At 44.7% G+C, this 16,445-nt stretch overlaps 1 protein-coding gene across 1 annotated transcript in view; it reads right to left on the minus strand.

The window, feature by feature from the left end:
• Positions 1-11,846, minus strand: part of LOC135240707 (GRIP and coiled-coil domain-containing protein 2) — a 29,690-nt gene extending 17,844 nt beyond the window's left edge. Inside the window, exons 1-9 of the mRNA XM_064310571.1 lie at positions 11,653-11,846; positions 10,642-10,698; positions 10,198-10,282; positions 9,923-9,990; positions 5,880-5,984; positions 3,361-5,673; positions 2,310-2,373; positions 1,457-1,557; positions 1,270-1,368 (exon numbers count right to left, since the gene is read on the minus strand). Of these exons, the coding sequence (XP_064166641.1) occupies positions 1,270-1,368; positions 1,457-1,557; positions 2,310-2,373; positions 3,361-5,673; positions 5,880-5,984; positions 9,923-9,990; positions 10,198-10,282; positions 10,642-10,698; positions 11,653-11,658 (2,898 nt within the window). The 5' untranslated portion in view covers positions 11,659-11,846. The remainder of the gene's footprint in view (positions 1-1,269; positions 1,369-1,456; positions 1,558-2,309; positions 2,374-3,360; positions 5,674-5,879; positions 5,985-9,922; positions 9,991-10,197; positions 10,283-10,641; positions 10,699-11,652) is intronic.
• Positions 11,847-16,445: the final 4,599 nt, after the last annotated feature.

The following is a 16,445-nucleotide window of genomic DNA, read 5'->3' on the forward strand; positions in this document are numbered from 1 at the left end:
GACACCACCATCCTGGGTCTCATCTCCAACAACGATGAGACCGCCTACAGAGAGGAGGTCAGTGTCTTGGCAACATGGTGCCAGGACAATAACCTCTCCCTCAACGTCTGCAAGACTAAGGAGATGATCGTGGACTTCAGGAAGCGACAGGGGGGGGTCACGCCCCCATTCACATCGACGGAGCTGAAGTGGAGAGAGTCTCCTGCTTCAAGTTCCTCGGTGTGGTCATAAATGATAACCTCACCTGGTCCAGGCAATCAGACGCAGCAGTGAAAACTGCCCAAAAGCGCCTATACTTCCTGAGGAGACTCAAGAAGTTTGGAATGTCTGCTAAGACCCTCATCAATTTCTACAGGTGCACCATCGAGAGCATCCTCACTGGCTGCATTACTGCCTGGTACGGCAGCTGCTCCGCTGCTGACCACAAAGCCCTCCAGAGGGTGGTGAAGACAGCGGAGCGCATCATTGGCTGCCACCTCCCATCTGTGCGAGGCATCTACCACACACGATGCCTCAGGAAAGCACAGAAAATCATAACAGACTTCAGCCACCCAGGCTATGGTCTGTTCTCACTGCTGCCGTCTGGCAGACGCTTCCGGAGCATCCGGGCACGGACGACCAGACTCACAAACAGTTTTTCCCTCAGGCCATCAGGCTTCTCAACCAGCAACATAAATCCCTGGGATCACATTGATCACATGTCCTCCTGTGTATGCTATGTACGTTCAATGTACAATCTTATGCACATATCCATCAGCACTCCTGCACTTTATATATGGTTAATATTTAAATATTTAATACTCTTATTCCCACTGTCCATATCCCCCATCTGTACAGGCTGGTACTTATTTGCTGTTAATATTTAACACTATGTTTAATATTATGTGTATTTTTATTATGTGTGATATTTCTTTGATATATTTTAGATATTTTCGATATTTTGCTCTTGCTTCTACGTAGTTGCTGCCTGCCATGTCACAAGAATTTCTTTGCTCAGAATGACCTGTGTTATACTGTGCACTTGACAAATAAAAACACTTTGACTTTGACACTTTGACTTTGACTATTATTATTTCACTGTAAAAATAAGCCCCAAAGGAGTAAAAACCCTACATCTCTATGGATGTTACCAAAGTGAAGTACACACCCACCCTCTTATCTCAGAAAATGTACAATTATCCATAAAGGGTAGACCATTGATTTTAGCTCATTAGGAAAGGTCAGGGTCTGTGAGGGACGGGTATAATTGGGCGTCGGCGCCCAGAGTACCTTGTAGCCCTCCGCTCCGTGGATAATGTCCTTCATAGAGCTGGAGACCCTATCCCGCTCCACCTTCAGCCCCTCCACCTCCTCCTTCAGACTCTGCACCTGAGGGGGGGGGGGGGGAAGAGTGAAATTACAACCCCGCCCGGCAACACCGCCCACACGGCTCGGCGCCAGAGAGCCGTTACCGCACCTCCTTCCTGCTGATGTCCAGCTCCTTCTTGGCCTTCACCGCCACGGCCTTTATCTTGTTCGTCCTCTCGTCTTTTTCCTTGCTCTCCTTCTGGAGTTTGGCTGCGCAGATTTCAAAAAGAACACATTAGAGTCAAAGATACACCAGTGAAAAAGTCAGGCGTTCACGCATCCACAATAAATACGAGCGTAACATAAAGCATGAGTAAATGTAATTACATCGACAATTTTCTCCCAAATGAGATGATTTGTTGTGCAGTCAAGGACAAAGCTTACATGGCACATGCAAATGTTAACGAAGATGTGTGTGGCCAAACAGCTGTCTTTGTGGTTGGCCATTAGAACATCACATTTGGGAGCTACAGAGGGTGTGGTGACTGCTAATGCTCATCTCTGCAGGTAGGAAGAGCACATGGTCTTCTAACCTTGGTGTTCACAGAACCCAGTGAAAAATGTGCACCTGCAGTTTACATTACTATAAGGATTTTGTATGTGTATCCAACTGAAGCCTGAATGGAGTGTGAGGCTTTCTAGAGGAGAAAATAAATGTGTGCCCATGTGTGCATGAGAACATTAACCCTGGAGAAAGCTTTTAGCTGGGCAGACCCTCCACACGTCAACTCAATGGCCCAAAGAAACTCATACATTTCATAGCTTGCACACATTAAGTCAATAGCCCAACAAAGTTGATTAATAAATGCCAGGCAAGACCAAAAAAATACTTTCCCTGGGGTGTTCTCACAGTAAAACTACAGGTGCCTCTTAAATAAAGCTCTAACCATCTGAAAGATTAATTTCAATCATTATGTTTTCAAGTATCTTGGTGACTTCAAAGTGATTACATGATACATTACCTATTCTTTCAGTGAGATCTGTCACACTGTTCTCTTCGGTAGAAGAGGCCTTCTCTCTGGTCTCCTAGAAAACAGAACAGAGGTCAGTCTCTCTTTGCTTTTCATTCTTATATTAACTGCAGGTTCGTTTTTGCTGTCCCACCTCATTGTTCATGCAAATATTTTAGTGAAGGGTAGCAGTTTCACCATAAGGGTGCTCAAATACTGAACGTGCGCACAGGTTGACCATATGTGTGAGCACAGCAATAAGATTGATTGACGTGTCTTTGCATGAGCATATATTCCGATTGCAACACAGCCAAGCGGGGTCAGCCTCTGATGGGGCCCCGACGTCTCCGGCCCCGACGCAGCTGGGTTATATTATGCTGCCGGAGAGCGCTGCTGCTGGGACCAATCAGAGAGCAGGAATGTGCGCCAACTGCGCTGGACGCGGCTGGAGGCACCTGATTTACTGTTGGGCTTCAATCGAAGCGAAAGACCAGCAGCTGCTTCAAACGGCAGCAGCCATAACCCAGCGGAAATGGGCCGTTTTACCACCCCCTCGCTCTCAAGTGAATTGTACACCCCCATTTTACAGAATTAAAAAAACAATGCAATAATTTATCTATCTGGGGGCATCTGCAACTGAATGTGTTATTATTGCTACTGCTCAGATACAGCAACCACTATGTCTTTGTAAAAATGCATGGAATTTCTACAGAATGTTAAATCTGAATTCTATTTTGTCATTTGTGAATTTGAAGTGAATGCAGATTTTTGTGGCCAGAAAGAAGAATGAGCCGATCGCAGACCGGGGGGGGGGAGGCTTGGTGGTTGTGGCGAGAGCAATCATGCACCAGGGGGATGGGGGGCGGGGGGGGGGCGTGTCGGCGATTTCAGACTGGGGACCAGCACAAGAACAATGGCATCAAAAAGCTATTGTACCCTAAGAATACGGCACAATCAAAATAGATTAAAAGTGTGTTTGTGCCAGCAGCCGGCTCTGACTGAAATCCTAACTGAAATTGAGACTCTGCTTCCTTATAGGCCCAAGTAAAGTATTAATACAGACCTGTAAAAGTGCAATATCATCCTGCAGCTTGGAGATAAGTAAATCCTTCTCTGCCAGCAGCTGTCGTAGCTCCTCCCTCTCATCTGTGCCTTTGTCCAATGGTTGGTCTTCATCTCCCGGCTCTTTGTTCTCACTGGCCTGCAGCCTCTCCTCCGCCGTGGCCATCTGGGTGAGCAGCTCCTGGTTCTCGGCCCGGATCCTGTCGTTGGCGTCCTTCATCTGGGCCAGGTCGCCCTGCAGGGCCTGGGTGTCGGCGAGCACCTCGTCCAAGCTGCCCTGCAGCAGGGTCCTCTCCTGGCCCAGCTCCTCCACCCGAGCCCGCAGCTCCGCCTCCTGCTGGTCGCTTCGCTCCTTCGCCTGCTCCAGCTCCTCCGTCAGCTGCGCCACCCTCTCCTGGCTCTGCAGCAGCAGGGACCGCTTCTCCTGCAGGGCGGCGGCCACGAGGCTCTCCACCAGGGCAGGGACATCGCTGGCCTCCTTCTCTCCGGCCCTGGGACCCTCGCTGGCCTCCGTCCCTCCCAGCAGCTCCAGGACGCGCTCCTGCACTCCACACAGCTGCCCACGCGTCACCTCCGCGTCCGTCCTCAGCTCATCCCTCTCCTCTGAAACGCTCCTCAGGCGATCCTCCAGGCCGGCCCGCTCCTTGCCGAAGCTCGTGGCCTCCTCTCGAAGGAGCTCCTCTCTCCTCCTGAGCTCAGCCACCTCCTCCCTGAGGGCCTGCAGCTCAGAGGCCAGCTGCTCCCTGTCCGCAGCCACCTCCTCCAGCATGCCCTCCGCCCTCCGCCCGGCATGCTCTCTCTCCTCCAGGGCAGTGGTCGACTGCTCCAGCCTCTTCTGCATCTCCTCCTTCTCCAGGGTCAGGCTGTGGAGGCGCAGCTCCAGTTTAGAAGCGTTCCCCTGTTCGGCACTCTGGTCCTCCCTTGCCCTCTCCAGCTCTTGCTGCGCCGCCTCCAGTGCTCCCTGAGCGGCCTGCTTCTCGGAGGCCAGGGTGGAGACCTGCTCCTCCAGCTCCTGCACGGCGCTCTCCTTCTCCTGCAGTAGGGACAGGATGTCCCTGTTCTTCTCCTGCAGGGCCTCCAGCGAGCTCCTCAGCTCCTCCTCGACCTGTGCCTCCTCTGCCGCCAGCTCCAGGCCCCTGAGTCTCTCCCGGAGGCCGTCATTCTGGCCGTGCGAGGCCCGCAGCTTCTTCTGCAGCTCCTGGACCGCCGCAGCGCCCTGCTCCTTCATGGCGTCGTACCGCTTTACAAACTCTCCGGTCCGCTCCCCCAACTCCACTTCCAGGTTGCGCAGGATCTCCTTCGTCTCCTCGCACTCACCCACGGCCACGTTCCTCTCCGCAAAGAGCCGGTCGCATCTCTCACGGAGCTCGCTGACCTCCTGAGCCATTATCTCCTTCTCCTCCTGGGCCTTGAGGAGGAGGTCCCTCTCCAGCTGGGCCATCGCCACCCTGTGGAGCTCCTCCAGGGCTGGGATCTCTTGCTGTTGCTGAGCAGAGACCTGGGGCTGCTCCAAGCTCTTCGCATCCAAGCCCTCACCATCCTCCCGGCACATCTGCAGTTCGTTAACCTTGAACTCAAGCTCCTCCTTCTCCAGCTGGAAATCCTCCTTGGCTTGTAGCAGCTCCGCTTCCAGCCCGGCCTTCACATTGCCCAGGTATATCAGCTCCTCCTGCAGCATGGAATTCTGGGACTGCAGGTCCTCCAGTGCCAGCCTCAGCTGGCCCGTCTCGTCGTCCCGGTCCTCAGTGTGCAAGGCCTCAGTCCCCCCGGCCCCTGTCCCACCCCGGCCACCCCCGGCCCGGCCAGCGTCCTCCTCCTCCTCCTGCACGTCCTGCAGAAAGCTGTCCTTCAGAGACAGCTGCTCCGAAAGCTCGTCCTGCAGCAGGAGCAGCCGCTCTCTCTCCATCTCAAAATCTGCTGCAGACGTCTCCAGCTGTTCCGTCAGCTCCCGCACCTTCTCCTCATGAGCGCTCCTTATTCTCGCCGCCTCCTCGCGCAGGATCTGGGCCTCCTCCCGTGACTGTCGGAGCCGCTCTTCCTCGGCGGTCTCCAGCTCGCGCCGCAGGGAGGACAGCTGGTCCTCATAGTTCTGCCGAACTGACTCCAGCTGCGCCTCCAGCTCCTGCTGCTGGAGGCCCTCCCCCTGCTCCTTCTCCTCCTTCTCCTTCAGAAGCAACTGCAGCTTCTCCACCTCCACCTTGTACTTGGCATGGGACGCATCCATAGTCTGTTTCAGGTCCTCCATTTCTCTCAGGTGATCTGCGCTGGACTGGTCCAACTGTTCCCGAAGCCTGGCAAGCTCCTCCAGTGCATCCTAAAAGGAATGAACAAAAGTTGTTTTTTGTCTTAAGATGCAACTGTATAAATTTGGTGCTCTTTAACATCATTTGTTTGGGATGTGGAAAACAATATGTGGTGCTGAATTTCTGGGAAAGTGAAGAAGAGCATGATGAAGATAATATTCAAAGACAGGACTTGGCATCCAGGAATTCCTCCAGTTTCACTCTGGCCTGGTCTTACCTGAGCCTGCTGTTTGGCCTTCTCATTATCTTTCCGCAGCAAAACCAGATTCTGCTGTGTTTCAGCCTTTTCCAGCAGCACAGCATCCATCCTCTCTGTCAGCTCCTGTTGCAACACATCATAAACATTATTCTCAATATACATACGCCACTGACATCATTCTCAAAATATATAAACCACAAAAACAATTAAAACAACAACTAAATATTTAAATCACATTATTCTCAATATACACCACAAACATTATTCTCACAAACATTATTCTCTAAATATATACACCATATTATTTCCAAAATATTATGCAGGACAAGACTTTATTCTCAAAACATCACATATAACACGTTATTCTCAATATATTATTATACACTATTATACACTAAAACCTAACCAGTGCCCAAAAGCTTGGGTTGGTTCAGGTCCTAATTCTGTCATTTTATATGGGGCTTGGTTCAAGTCGGCCTCTTTGTAGCCGGCCCTTTAAATTTAAAAGCTGGATGAATGGCAGCTGCAGGCAAGCAAGTCTAAGCTAAGCAATGCGAGTGACAGATTGGCTGCCGCAGAGCTGGTGAGGAAAAGTTATTGTCAGGGGAGTATGAAGCAGCAGCCAGTGAAAGGAAAATCCAAAGTCTGGACAAATCTTTACATGGTTTTTGATCAAGCTGAAAATGAAAGCGGGAGGTTTGTAAAACGCAGTGACAGTGTTGCCAACTTTAGGCAGACAAATATGCAACCTCGCTATATAGAAACCTTAGTGTTTAGTAGTTGTTCTAACGACCTTCAGTATGCACTTATTGCACAATGCTTTGGATAAAAGCATCTGCCAAATAAACATAATGTAATGTCTAAAACGAGCCCAAGCAAGTGAAGAAAAGAGTGATTGTGGACCGGGGGGCAGCATCAAATAGCTTGGTACATTCCCAAGCAACCAGATTTTTAAAAACAAGCCCAAAAAACCACAACTCAGTCACATATTATAAGTGGATATGGCAATTCTGGTGATACCCTGCCATAAAACAGGAACATCAGCATTACGAAGGTAGGCCTATAGCTACAGCACAAGCCTGTCACTGTGCACCATCCACTGATCTGACCCAGATGTCAATTAGGCTACATCTTTCACAAACAGAATACCGATGATAACCAAAACCTGGCTGTGTCTACCGTGCTGAAGCACTTATTAAAGTCGGGTTCAATCCATGTCTGAAAAGAAGCCTCACGTAGGGTGGGGCTGAAATTTTTCATGCTCTAGTCTGAACGACCATAAAAAACAGCCCCAGAACGAGGGGGGGTCCAGATACTTCTTGTCATACAGTGTAGTCAGAACAGTGACTTAACAAGGTGAGCCACCAAGCAGCCTCAGAAAAAAATGATAAACTTTATATAGCCCTAATAGAGGATGCAGTCATTTACAACGTATTAATATTCAAACAAGGTTTTATAAATCTACCTCCCGATGAGTAAAAGACCTGACCCTGTGCATAGCCCGGTCTGAATTCAGGTTATGGAGTACTCCATTTCCATTTGGCAGTGTGAGATGACAGCCGAGTCTGACTGCTAAACATACATCACTGCAAACCACCCCTGACAGGGAAAACAACATCTAATTCAGCGGGTCTATATCATGTCAACCACACATCCCCTGCTCTGATGTATAATGAGAGTGCAGCATAGCATCAAGCTGTCAGTGAATACGTAATACACAGTTAGATTTATCATTCTCACAGGAGGGAGGATAAGTCATTTTAATTACTGTGAATGTCCAACACAATCTTCTTAAAGGGAAGGGTAAAGAACATGGGGGCCATGCACTATCCTTTAACCCGAGAGAAGGAAGAAGCGCTCTGGTGCAGGACAGATATTAAAATATAAACGTAATGCCAAAAACAAATAGAAAACCCTTATACAAACAGAGACTAGACACAATTTCCTCATACCCATTTTAGACGTGGCAGTGCTTTATTATAAACAAATGCTAACTAAAACCTTCTCGGTGGTTTCTAGACCTACTCCTCTAATCTCATCCGTTAATTACAAGATGAACTGGAGTTGTTCCAGAAAGGTAATTTCCTTTAGCAGCTCATTTTTTCCAAGATCAAGAAAGGGTTGTTCCAATGTGGCTGTGCTGTACAACATGTGGACTAAAATGACTGCACACTGACATTTACAGGAAAATTTGGCAAGGTAATTTAATCCAAACGCCAACATTTTCATTTAATTATTATCTGCAATGACGGAGCCAAAACAAAAAAAATTGCACATTAAATCAATCAATCTCTGTGTCCTAGATTTGTGTACATATTTATAACCTTGGAGTTTACAACATTCCAATGAGAAAATAAATAACTAAATGCAAAAACAAGTCAGTGGAAAGATAAATATATTAATGATAATAGTCCATCCAGCACCATTCTCTTGCATGATCTTTTCACCCACCAGAATCCACCAGTTACTACACACGTTAACAGAACTTAGGAAGTAGAACCACAGAATCTGTCCCCTGTTGTTTGAGACATGGAATGCATTTATGTTTTAACAGGTATCCATACAGGTAACGGGTATCCATACACACAATTACATCCTTTTTCCTTTTACATTGTGTTGATTTGCAAACTTGCTCATAATCAGGGCACACTCAAGTTTTTGATACATATCATTAAAATGAAATAAGAAAATTTAATTTGTCAGCATGTCTAATGCCCAGGACCTTCCTACAAGTGTCTGTGCTTGGACCCTTTCTTCTTTCCCTTTATATAAAATCTCTAGGATCTGTCATCTTCTCCCATGGTTTCTCATACTATTTCTATGTAGACAAAACTCAGCCTTTTCTTCCTCTCCCTCACACTCAAGTCTCACTTTGCATCTCAACTGCCTGAAGGAATCACTGCTAGATCTTTCCTTTAATTTAGATTCTATTTGAGAGCTTGCTAGGTGCACTTCTGCAAGAAGCCCAGGATTAAACCTTCTTCGACTTTTCTCTTTCCTTGTAGTGGCTGTAAATTGGTAATGTAGACTGTTTCTTCACAGCATTCAAAGAATCTGCCCCTTACTCACCAGCTGCTCAATACAACTCTAAGTCCACACCCTGATACTGCCAGACCAGGGCTACAGTAATTCCCTTCTTGTTGGTATCCCTGCTTGTGCCAATAAACTCCTGCAGCTAATCCAAAATGCAGCCACTAAATTAGTCTTTCATATTTAGAACATGCTCATGTCACACCCCTCCCCCCCCCCATCTCACTTCACTAGCCACCTGTTATAGTTTGCATCTCCTTTAAAACCTTTGTACTGGCCTATAAGGTCAATAAATGGAACAGCTGAACCAACCTCCAAACAATCTTCAAACATTATACAGGGCCAGATCCCTACATTCTGCAACATCCAGATTACTGGCTCTACCCTCGTGGTTGTATTAGAGTCATAATGCCTATCTGTACTGTCACTGCAGCAGTGGAATGAACTTCCCAAAGCGGTCAGGACAGCAGAATCATTGGCTATCTTCTGATGCAAACTAAAGACTCACCTCTTCGGACTGCATCTTGGTTTGCATCTTAACACCACCCCATAGCTCTCCCACCTTTCAGGCTAATTCAGGTTATGTTATTTGTATTGTTTTAAGTTATATTTTTTATGCAATTATGCTTCTTAGGGTTTTTAGGTTTTGTTATGGATGTAGGCGATATGTACTTAGAATACATATATTTAGAACAGAACTTTAGTTCTTGATTAGCAAAGTTAATTTGCACTAGTGTAGTGTTTAATGCAAGGAAGTTGCTTCCCTCTGGTCTGGAAATTGTTGTGAGCCAGGTCCGTCACTATTGCTCACACTTAGAATAGTGAATAATGTACTTATGTTTCTCCAATACTGTAAGTCACTGAGCATGTGCTAATGAACGAATGAATGCAATGCAATGCAATGTACTTGTAACACAAGCACAGATTTTTATTGCCCAGGCGGGCCTGAAAGAATGTGGCTGTACTGGGCTCACAGGTCTTATCAAAGACACCACAGATATTTAAGCTTTAACCATAACAACACAACCTACCTGAATAAGAGTGTCATCTTCGCTGCTGTTTGATTTAGCTTTCAGTGTGTCAACTTCTTTTTCCAAATCTAGGAGAGCACAGGGAATCTGTTGTCACACATGTATGCCTTTCAGAACACGTTTACCTTCAAAATAAATGACCAGATATGCAGGATTCTCACAGAATGAAAGCAATATTAATATAACATAACTGATATGACCACAACATCTAAATAATTTTTTTGCATGACTGCATTTTTGTGACTGCATTGAAATACAGATGGGTATTATTTTACCTGCACATTTTGATTTCATCTTCTGCAAAATAGCCATTTGTTTCTTGGAAAACTTGATCAGGTCCTCTTTTGACAAGGTGTCCAACTGTGTAGAAAGGAGAGTAATATTTTATGAAGATTATATTAGGAAATAATTTCTCCCAAAATAAAAACGGATGATTAGGAGATGTCAATTTAATTCCTAGTGTAAAACTAGTACATATAACACACAAATAACAAATAAATTTGTCGGGAATCAATTTCCATGTCTGAGTTCACATATTTTCTATTTCAATAGTTTAAAGGCATGACTGCCAGAAAAACTAATTAACAGCAATAACACAACAACTGTCAGGGCTGCAGAAGTAGGAGGGATAATGTTGGGGCTGTTGTAGTTTCAGCTCTTCCCTGCAGATACTCCATGCAGGTGTTTGGGCCAGTCACAACGGCTGTGCACTGCTATACCTTGGACTTCCCGGTTCCGGGTCCGGGAGGCGAGGTCACAAGCTCTGGGTTGGTCTCCTGCAGAAAGGACATTAAAGGGACTCAGCCACCACAGCATTATCTCTGAGGGCCCGCACAAAAGCCAACACACCAGCAGAGCTGACGTGGAAGTTAGGACAGTTCTGACAGACTGGTCTGTCTGGTTAAAGGCACTAAGCCACAGAGATCCTGAGGGCAGGTATGGTCTAGCCATACAATGCACCGCACCTCTGCATTGTTCCTCACCGATGCTGTACACTGTATTGTGTTACTCAACCTCACCTGTATTATGTTATTCAACCTCACCAATACACAAAAGCACTGTGTGACAAATAAAAAGACTAGGACGAATCTCCTAAGGGAGCAGAAACCAGTTCCACACCAGTGCAAATGACAACAACATAGATTCTGTCCAATGTATTTTACTGGCAAATCATTACAACTGGCATTTATAATTTATATATGGTCTTATAATTTATATATACTCTTTGTTGGACTTTTATTTCAATAACATCTGGTAACTTTTTACGTTCCTCTTAACGTTACACCACAGTGCCATGGTTAGCTGCACAGTCTAAACACATTTAACAAGCAGACAGCACAAAAAAAATAACGTTCCAGTATCGTTTACAATAGCAGTCAGGCTGAATAGAATTAAATGAATCGCTTTTTTCTCAGCATAATTTTGATCGCCTACATATTCTCCATCTAGTTATTGTCTTGTTCCTACCCAGTGGAACACTAACGTCATTGACTTACAATATGTTACTGTGAGCCTAAGCTAGTCTAAATAACATGTAGCGGAAATACCAAGCGGCTGAAATCAAGATTGCGTACATAGCAGCATCGACACACTAAAAATTATAGTATGTCTTGTGTTATCGATATTGCCTGCCGGCTAAGGGTATGCTGGCTACCCCCTCGGCCTTATGAGTAAGCAGCCTCTGTGGGACATGTCAACAGCTAACGTTAAAAGCAGTCATATTAACTTACCTCCATCTTGGTCAAGAACGTGTAGTTCACAGTTTAATTTGTTAGCTAAACTATGTGTGAAATAATTCTTTAAACATCAGATCTCGCCTCACTGGGCTAGTTAGCGATCGAGCTACCTCGCCATCTAAATATTTCGACGTGCATTCCAAAGCCAAGTTGCTTCTGTTTGCTTCCGCCTTCGTGCGCTGTGTCAACATCAACGTCATCACACGTATCGGGTTTGTACCTAGTACAGGAAGTAGCTGTAATTTACCACGGTTGCCTACTGCAAAACAACAAATTAACCAGTCTAGCTAAATTGAGTTTGTAGTTGCTATGATAACTAGCTAGTCAACGTTAAGACGCGATGCTCACAGTGCCACGTTTCATTGAGTTAATAATGATAACTATGCGGTTTACAAGGCAATTGGGAAACGCAATTTTTTTAACCCGCTTCTGTTCATGGGAAAGGATAACATAACATAACAACATAACATAACATAACAGTTTAACTCATAGCCTACTCATTCATGCATTTATAAAAAGTTGTTATTATTATTATTATTATTATTATTATTATTATTATTATCATCATCCGCGGGGAGACATGAATGTTTGCGGTCAAAGCAATGGAATTTAACTTAATTTTGCGTAAAATTTGCTAACTAGTTAAAAACAAAAGAAGAAAAAAAATACATGTATAAAGGAGTAGGCTACTGGAAGGGGGTTTAAGAATAAACAAAGTTCGCTGGGAATAAACAGTAAAATGTGCAGTGTTAAATAAACACTAATAGTGTTAATTCAACTACAGAAAACGGTCCCACATTCCAGAGTGGGACCAAATATTATCTGTTAAGAGTTGAATTAACACTGGACATTTTACTGTGTAGGCTACAATAACAGTACATTGGGGTATGTTGAAGACAGAATGTAATTGATTAACTTCGTCAAAGAAGATTTATCTATGGGTTCTGTCAGCGTAATTTGTTAACACTATCAAACGTTGATGAATGTCTTGTACTCTGTGCGTTGAATAACATTTCTGATGACGCATCAGTGAAGACTCCTTACTAATGGCAGTGAGAGCTTGGTTTTAAGAAGAAGCGCATTAGCAGGTACAATAAGATTTTTTTTAATGTTCGAAGTTGCATTTGCATTTTAACGTAGAGTCTGTTAAACAAATAATGCAGGAAATGTGCTCTAACATAAATGATTACTGAGTAGGGAGACGGACCCTTCATGATTCTTTCCTCGGGCTAGAGAGATTTAATGTCTAGGTACTGTGAGTGAATGCATGAGTGGGCAGTGACAGGAGTTTATTAAGTCCCGTCACTTTTTCAAATCTGCCATGGTGTTTTTCCTGGGAGTTAACGCGATCGGTCGGGTGGTTCAGCCACTGCAGCAGTAGGGTGCTGAAAGCAGCAGTCACGCAAACTAGAAGGACATTTACTATACAAGGGAAAGAAAATCACGACCTCGTTAAAAAAAAGTAGAATTTGAGTCGAATAGCATGTTGCACTAGGCTGTGAACAGAGGCAACGATGCTAAATACAGTTGCTAAAGATACGCAAAACCTGCACAAGGTTCCCTTGTAATGTTGCACAAATTACTTCCGCTCTCCAATGACCCCAGAGCCAGCATAGATATTGGGTCACTGAAGTAACATTTCTTTAATGTAATTCTGCACACATATTCCAATCATTGCCGATGGAGAAAAAATATACATAAATGGATCACTTAAATTCATGGATTCACCTGCAGCTCATTGGTTATTATCAACATTTTGTGATGACAGTATTACACACAAAATTTTATCACAGATCATGTACAGTATTACTTCTCAGCACAAGCACTGTTTTGCCTTAATCTTAATGTCAAAATCTCTCAGTAATGTCTTTATCAGATTTCATTTTTAGAATTTGGGTAGGCACTGTTTAGGGAAATAAAATGCTTGCCTGCCTTTCTCATTTTTTACGTTAATACCTATGCATGTTTTGAAAGCATTCTATATAAAGATAGGCAGAATTAATACAGCTGCTTTTAAATAAGTGAAGTGGACAATATCTTAATGAGCATCCATTTATAGTGCTGGAAAAATGTTTTCACTTTAGAAACAATATTTACTGTTTCCTGAAAGAAAGACAAAGAGAGAAAGCCGTTCATGATAAAAGGCTGTCAGAAACTGACAAAGTTAAAGGTTTGCCAAGAAAAAGGTCAATACATCAACTCCACTTGTCTGACTCCAAGATCTTGGCAGCACACATGAAAAAAAAAACTTGTCTTTTTATTGCATCTGAAGGCCCCTTGAAGTTGCATCATGATAACTAAAGACAGCTTGCTTGAGAACACACAATCTGCTGTGTTATTGAGTATATTTCCGGTGGAAGATCTGTTTGGCTAGCCAACTAGTGGAGCAAAATAACCCACCCCTGATTATTATGAAGCTCACACTCTCACCTGAATTTCATGGTAATCAGTTAGAAAACCCATTTTGTTCTCAGATGACATACAGTCCCAAACAAGCAAAGTCACTGAACAGGGTGTTCAGATTACATTACCTGGGGGATACCTGCCACAGTAACCATGAAACAGGAGATTCCACTTTCTCATATTACCTGACTGATACCTGCTACAGTGAACAAGCAACCACACTGGTATTTTTGATGTCAGGGGTGATTGATATAAAATTAAGCTGAGATTCAATCTGAAAGTCTCTTTGTTCATAATTAGAGCAGTAAATGCAAGTATAGTATGAAAGAATATTAAGGATAGGACCTCACTAGTGACTCATCCAACCAAGGCACCCAGCAAGGAAATAATATTTCAAAAATTATATACTATTACCACCTGCTCAAACAAATGACAAGTGCATTGTGCTTAGATTGTCTATGCTTATATGAAAACACAAATACAGAAACAGTAAACAGCATGAAACAGGAGCCCAGATTGAAATGAAGTGTTGACCAGGCTGTTTGGGTATTCTCCTTGCACGGGGCTTTATCTGTTGAATATTGAGCGTGTCTGTTTTGACATCAGCTGGAAGAAGACCTGACAGATCCTGCTTAGCGGCTCGCTCTTATTTTGACATGCTTGAGCTCTGCCGTCTTGCTCGGCTGCTTGGATCCTGCCCGGGTCCAGGGACTGAAGCAGGGGTTTGCCTGCAGAGTCAACCGTTGTCACGACCCGCGAACCCCGGGTCAGACGCACCCATCCATCAGAGGAAGGGCCCTATCTGTTAGAGCTGTGGGTATCCTCGTCCCTGTCCCAGCCCCCCACCCCCTCATCCCCAGCCCGTCCACCCGCCCCGGCTGTCAGTCAGAGACGGGTTTTATATGATTCAACTGCCGCCGAGCTGCATTAAAATGTAACAAACTGCCCTCTCTGTCAATCAGTCGGGACAGCTGCCGTTCCTTCTCCCACTCCGTTTTCAAGTGTGTTCCTTCCCTAAACTCATTTCTGCTCTCTGTCTGTCACATTAAAGCTCAGACTGATAAACACACAGACCTCTCCTGGCGGCCTTCCTCTTTTGCAGTGGTTTAAATAGGGGTCGTTCTGGACGTGGGTGCTGTGTGTCCAATGGCCGTTGGTGCTGTGGGTCGGGAACAAAAGCCCAGGCTTTGAATGCTCGGACAATAACAGAGCGCTGCTGAAAGCAGGACAGCCTCAGCTGGAACAGGGGACATGTTTGTGCTGAGTATCTGCATCAAACCAAGTGCAGAGGAATCTGTATTCATAAAAGAGGACAGGTAATGCTGGTCAGCTGTACTTCCTCTCGTTCATACTTTTCAAACAAAATCAGACGATGTTTGTTTTCTTATTTCTGGAGTAAATTACCAACAAAAAAAAGCCATGTTCAGTCATCAACCAGTTACTCATCATCATCAGTGTTGATCATTTAAAAGATGAGCAAGTTGTGGTGCCAGTATTAAAAAAGAGCATCTTTTTTCCCATAGAAGTTGCCTGTCTCTCTGAGCACTCTGTGTGGTGCCACATGGGGCAGGCTGTCCAATTTGCTTTCAGCTTCTCCAATCAGCAGTGTCTCCCTGCTTGCTTTCATAGGGCTGAAAAACAGCTAGGGACAACTGACCCCCACCTGCCTGACACCCAGGGGTGCCAGAGGGCAGATGGACCCCCCGCTGGATTAATTATGGATCACCCCTGACACCCCCCACCTAATCAGGGCTTGTTGACAGTTCTGGAAATAAATGAACCCTCCCCCCACTTCTCCCTGCTGATTGATTGTGTCAAATCAGCTGAACTGAAAAACTCTTGCTTTCCAGACCAATGTAGCATTTACTAAAAAAAGGGAAATCAGCAGATAAAAAAAAAAGGTTCTTTCTGATTATGTGCATATTAAATACAAATAATCAATATGAACTTATTTTAATTCATACTAGTACTTAGGGAGCTGCTTTTGTAGCTCAGAGGTGGAGGTCAAATCCCATACTGCACACTGCAGTTGTACTCTTGGGAGAGGCACTTAAGCTGAATTGCTTCAGTAAGTATCTGGCTATATAAATTGATTGTATGTTAAAATGTAAGCTGCAGGAGTCTGTCTGAATGAGGGTGTAAGTTAAACAAATACATAATGAAAGTCATTCTCAGTACAGCATAATAGCACAAGGCAGTTGAAGATCACAGTTCCTGGTTTTTTAAAAACCATGGCCAGTTTTTAAATTAAATGAGAAAAACCTTGAAAAAGATGGTATTAGTCCTAATGAGACCATTTTTATTACTTAAAAAATGCATGCATACAGCAGATGCCACATTTTCTGTCCCTTCTTCAGCAGCTTTTAGCCTCTATGAATCAGACT

This window comes from Anguilla rostrata, chromosome 15 (assembly GCF_018555375.3).
Source record: "Anguilla rostrata isolate EN2019 chromosome 15, ASM1855537v3, whole genome shotgun sequence".
Taxonomy (NCBI): Eukaryota; Metazoa; Chordata; class Actinopteri; order Anguilliformes; family Anguillidae; genus Anguilla; species Anguilla rostrata.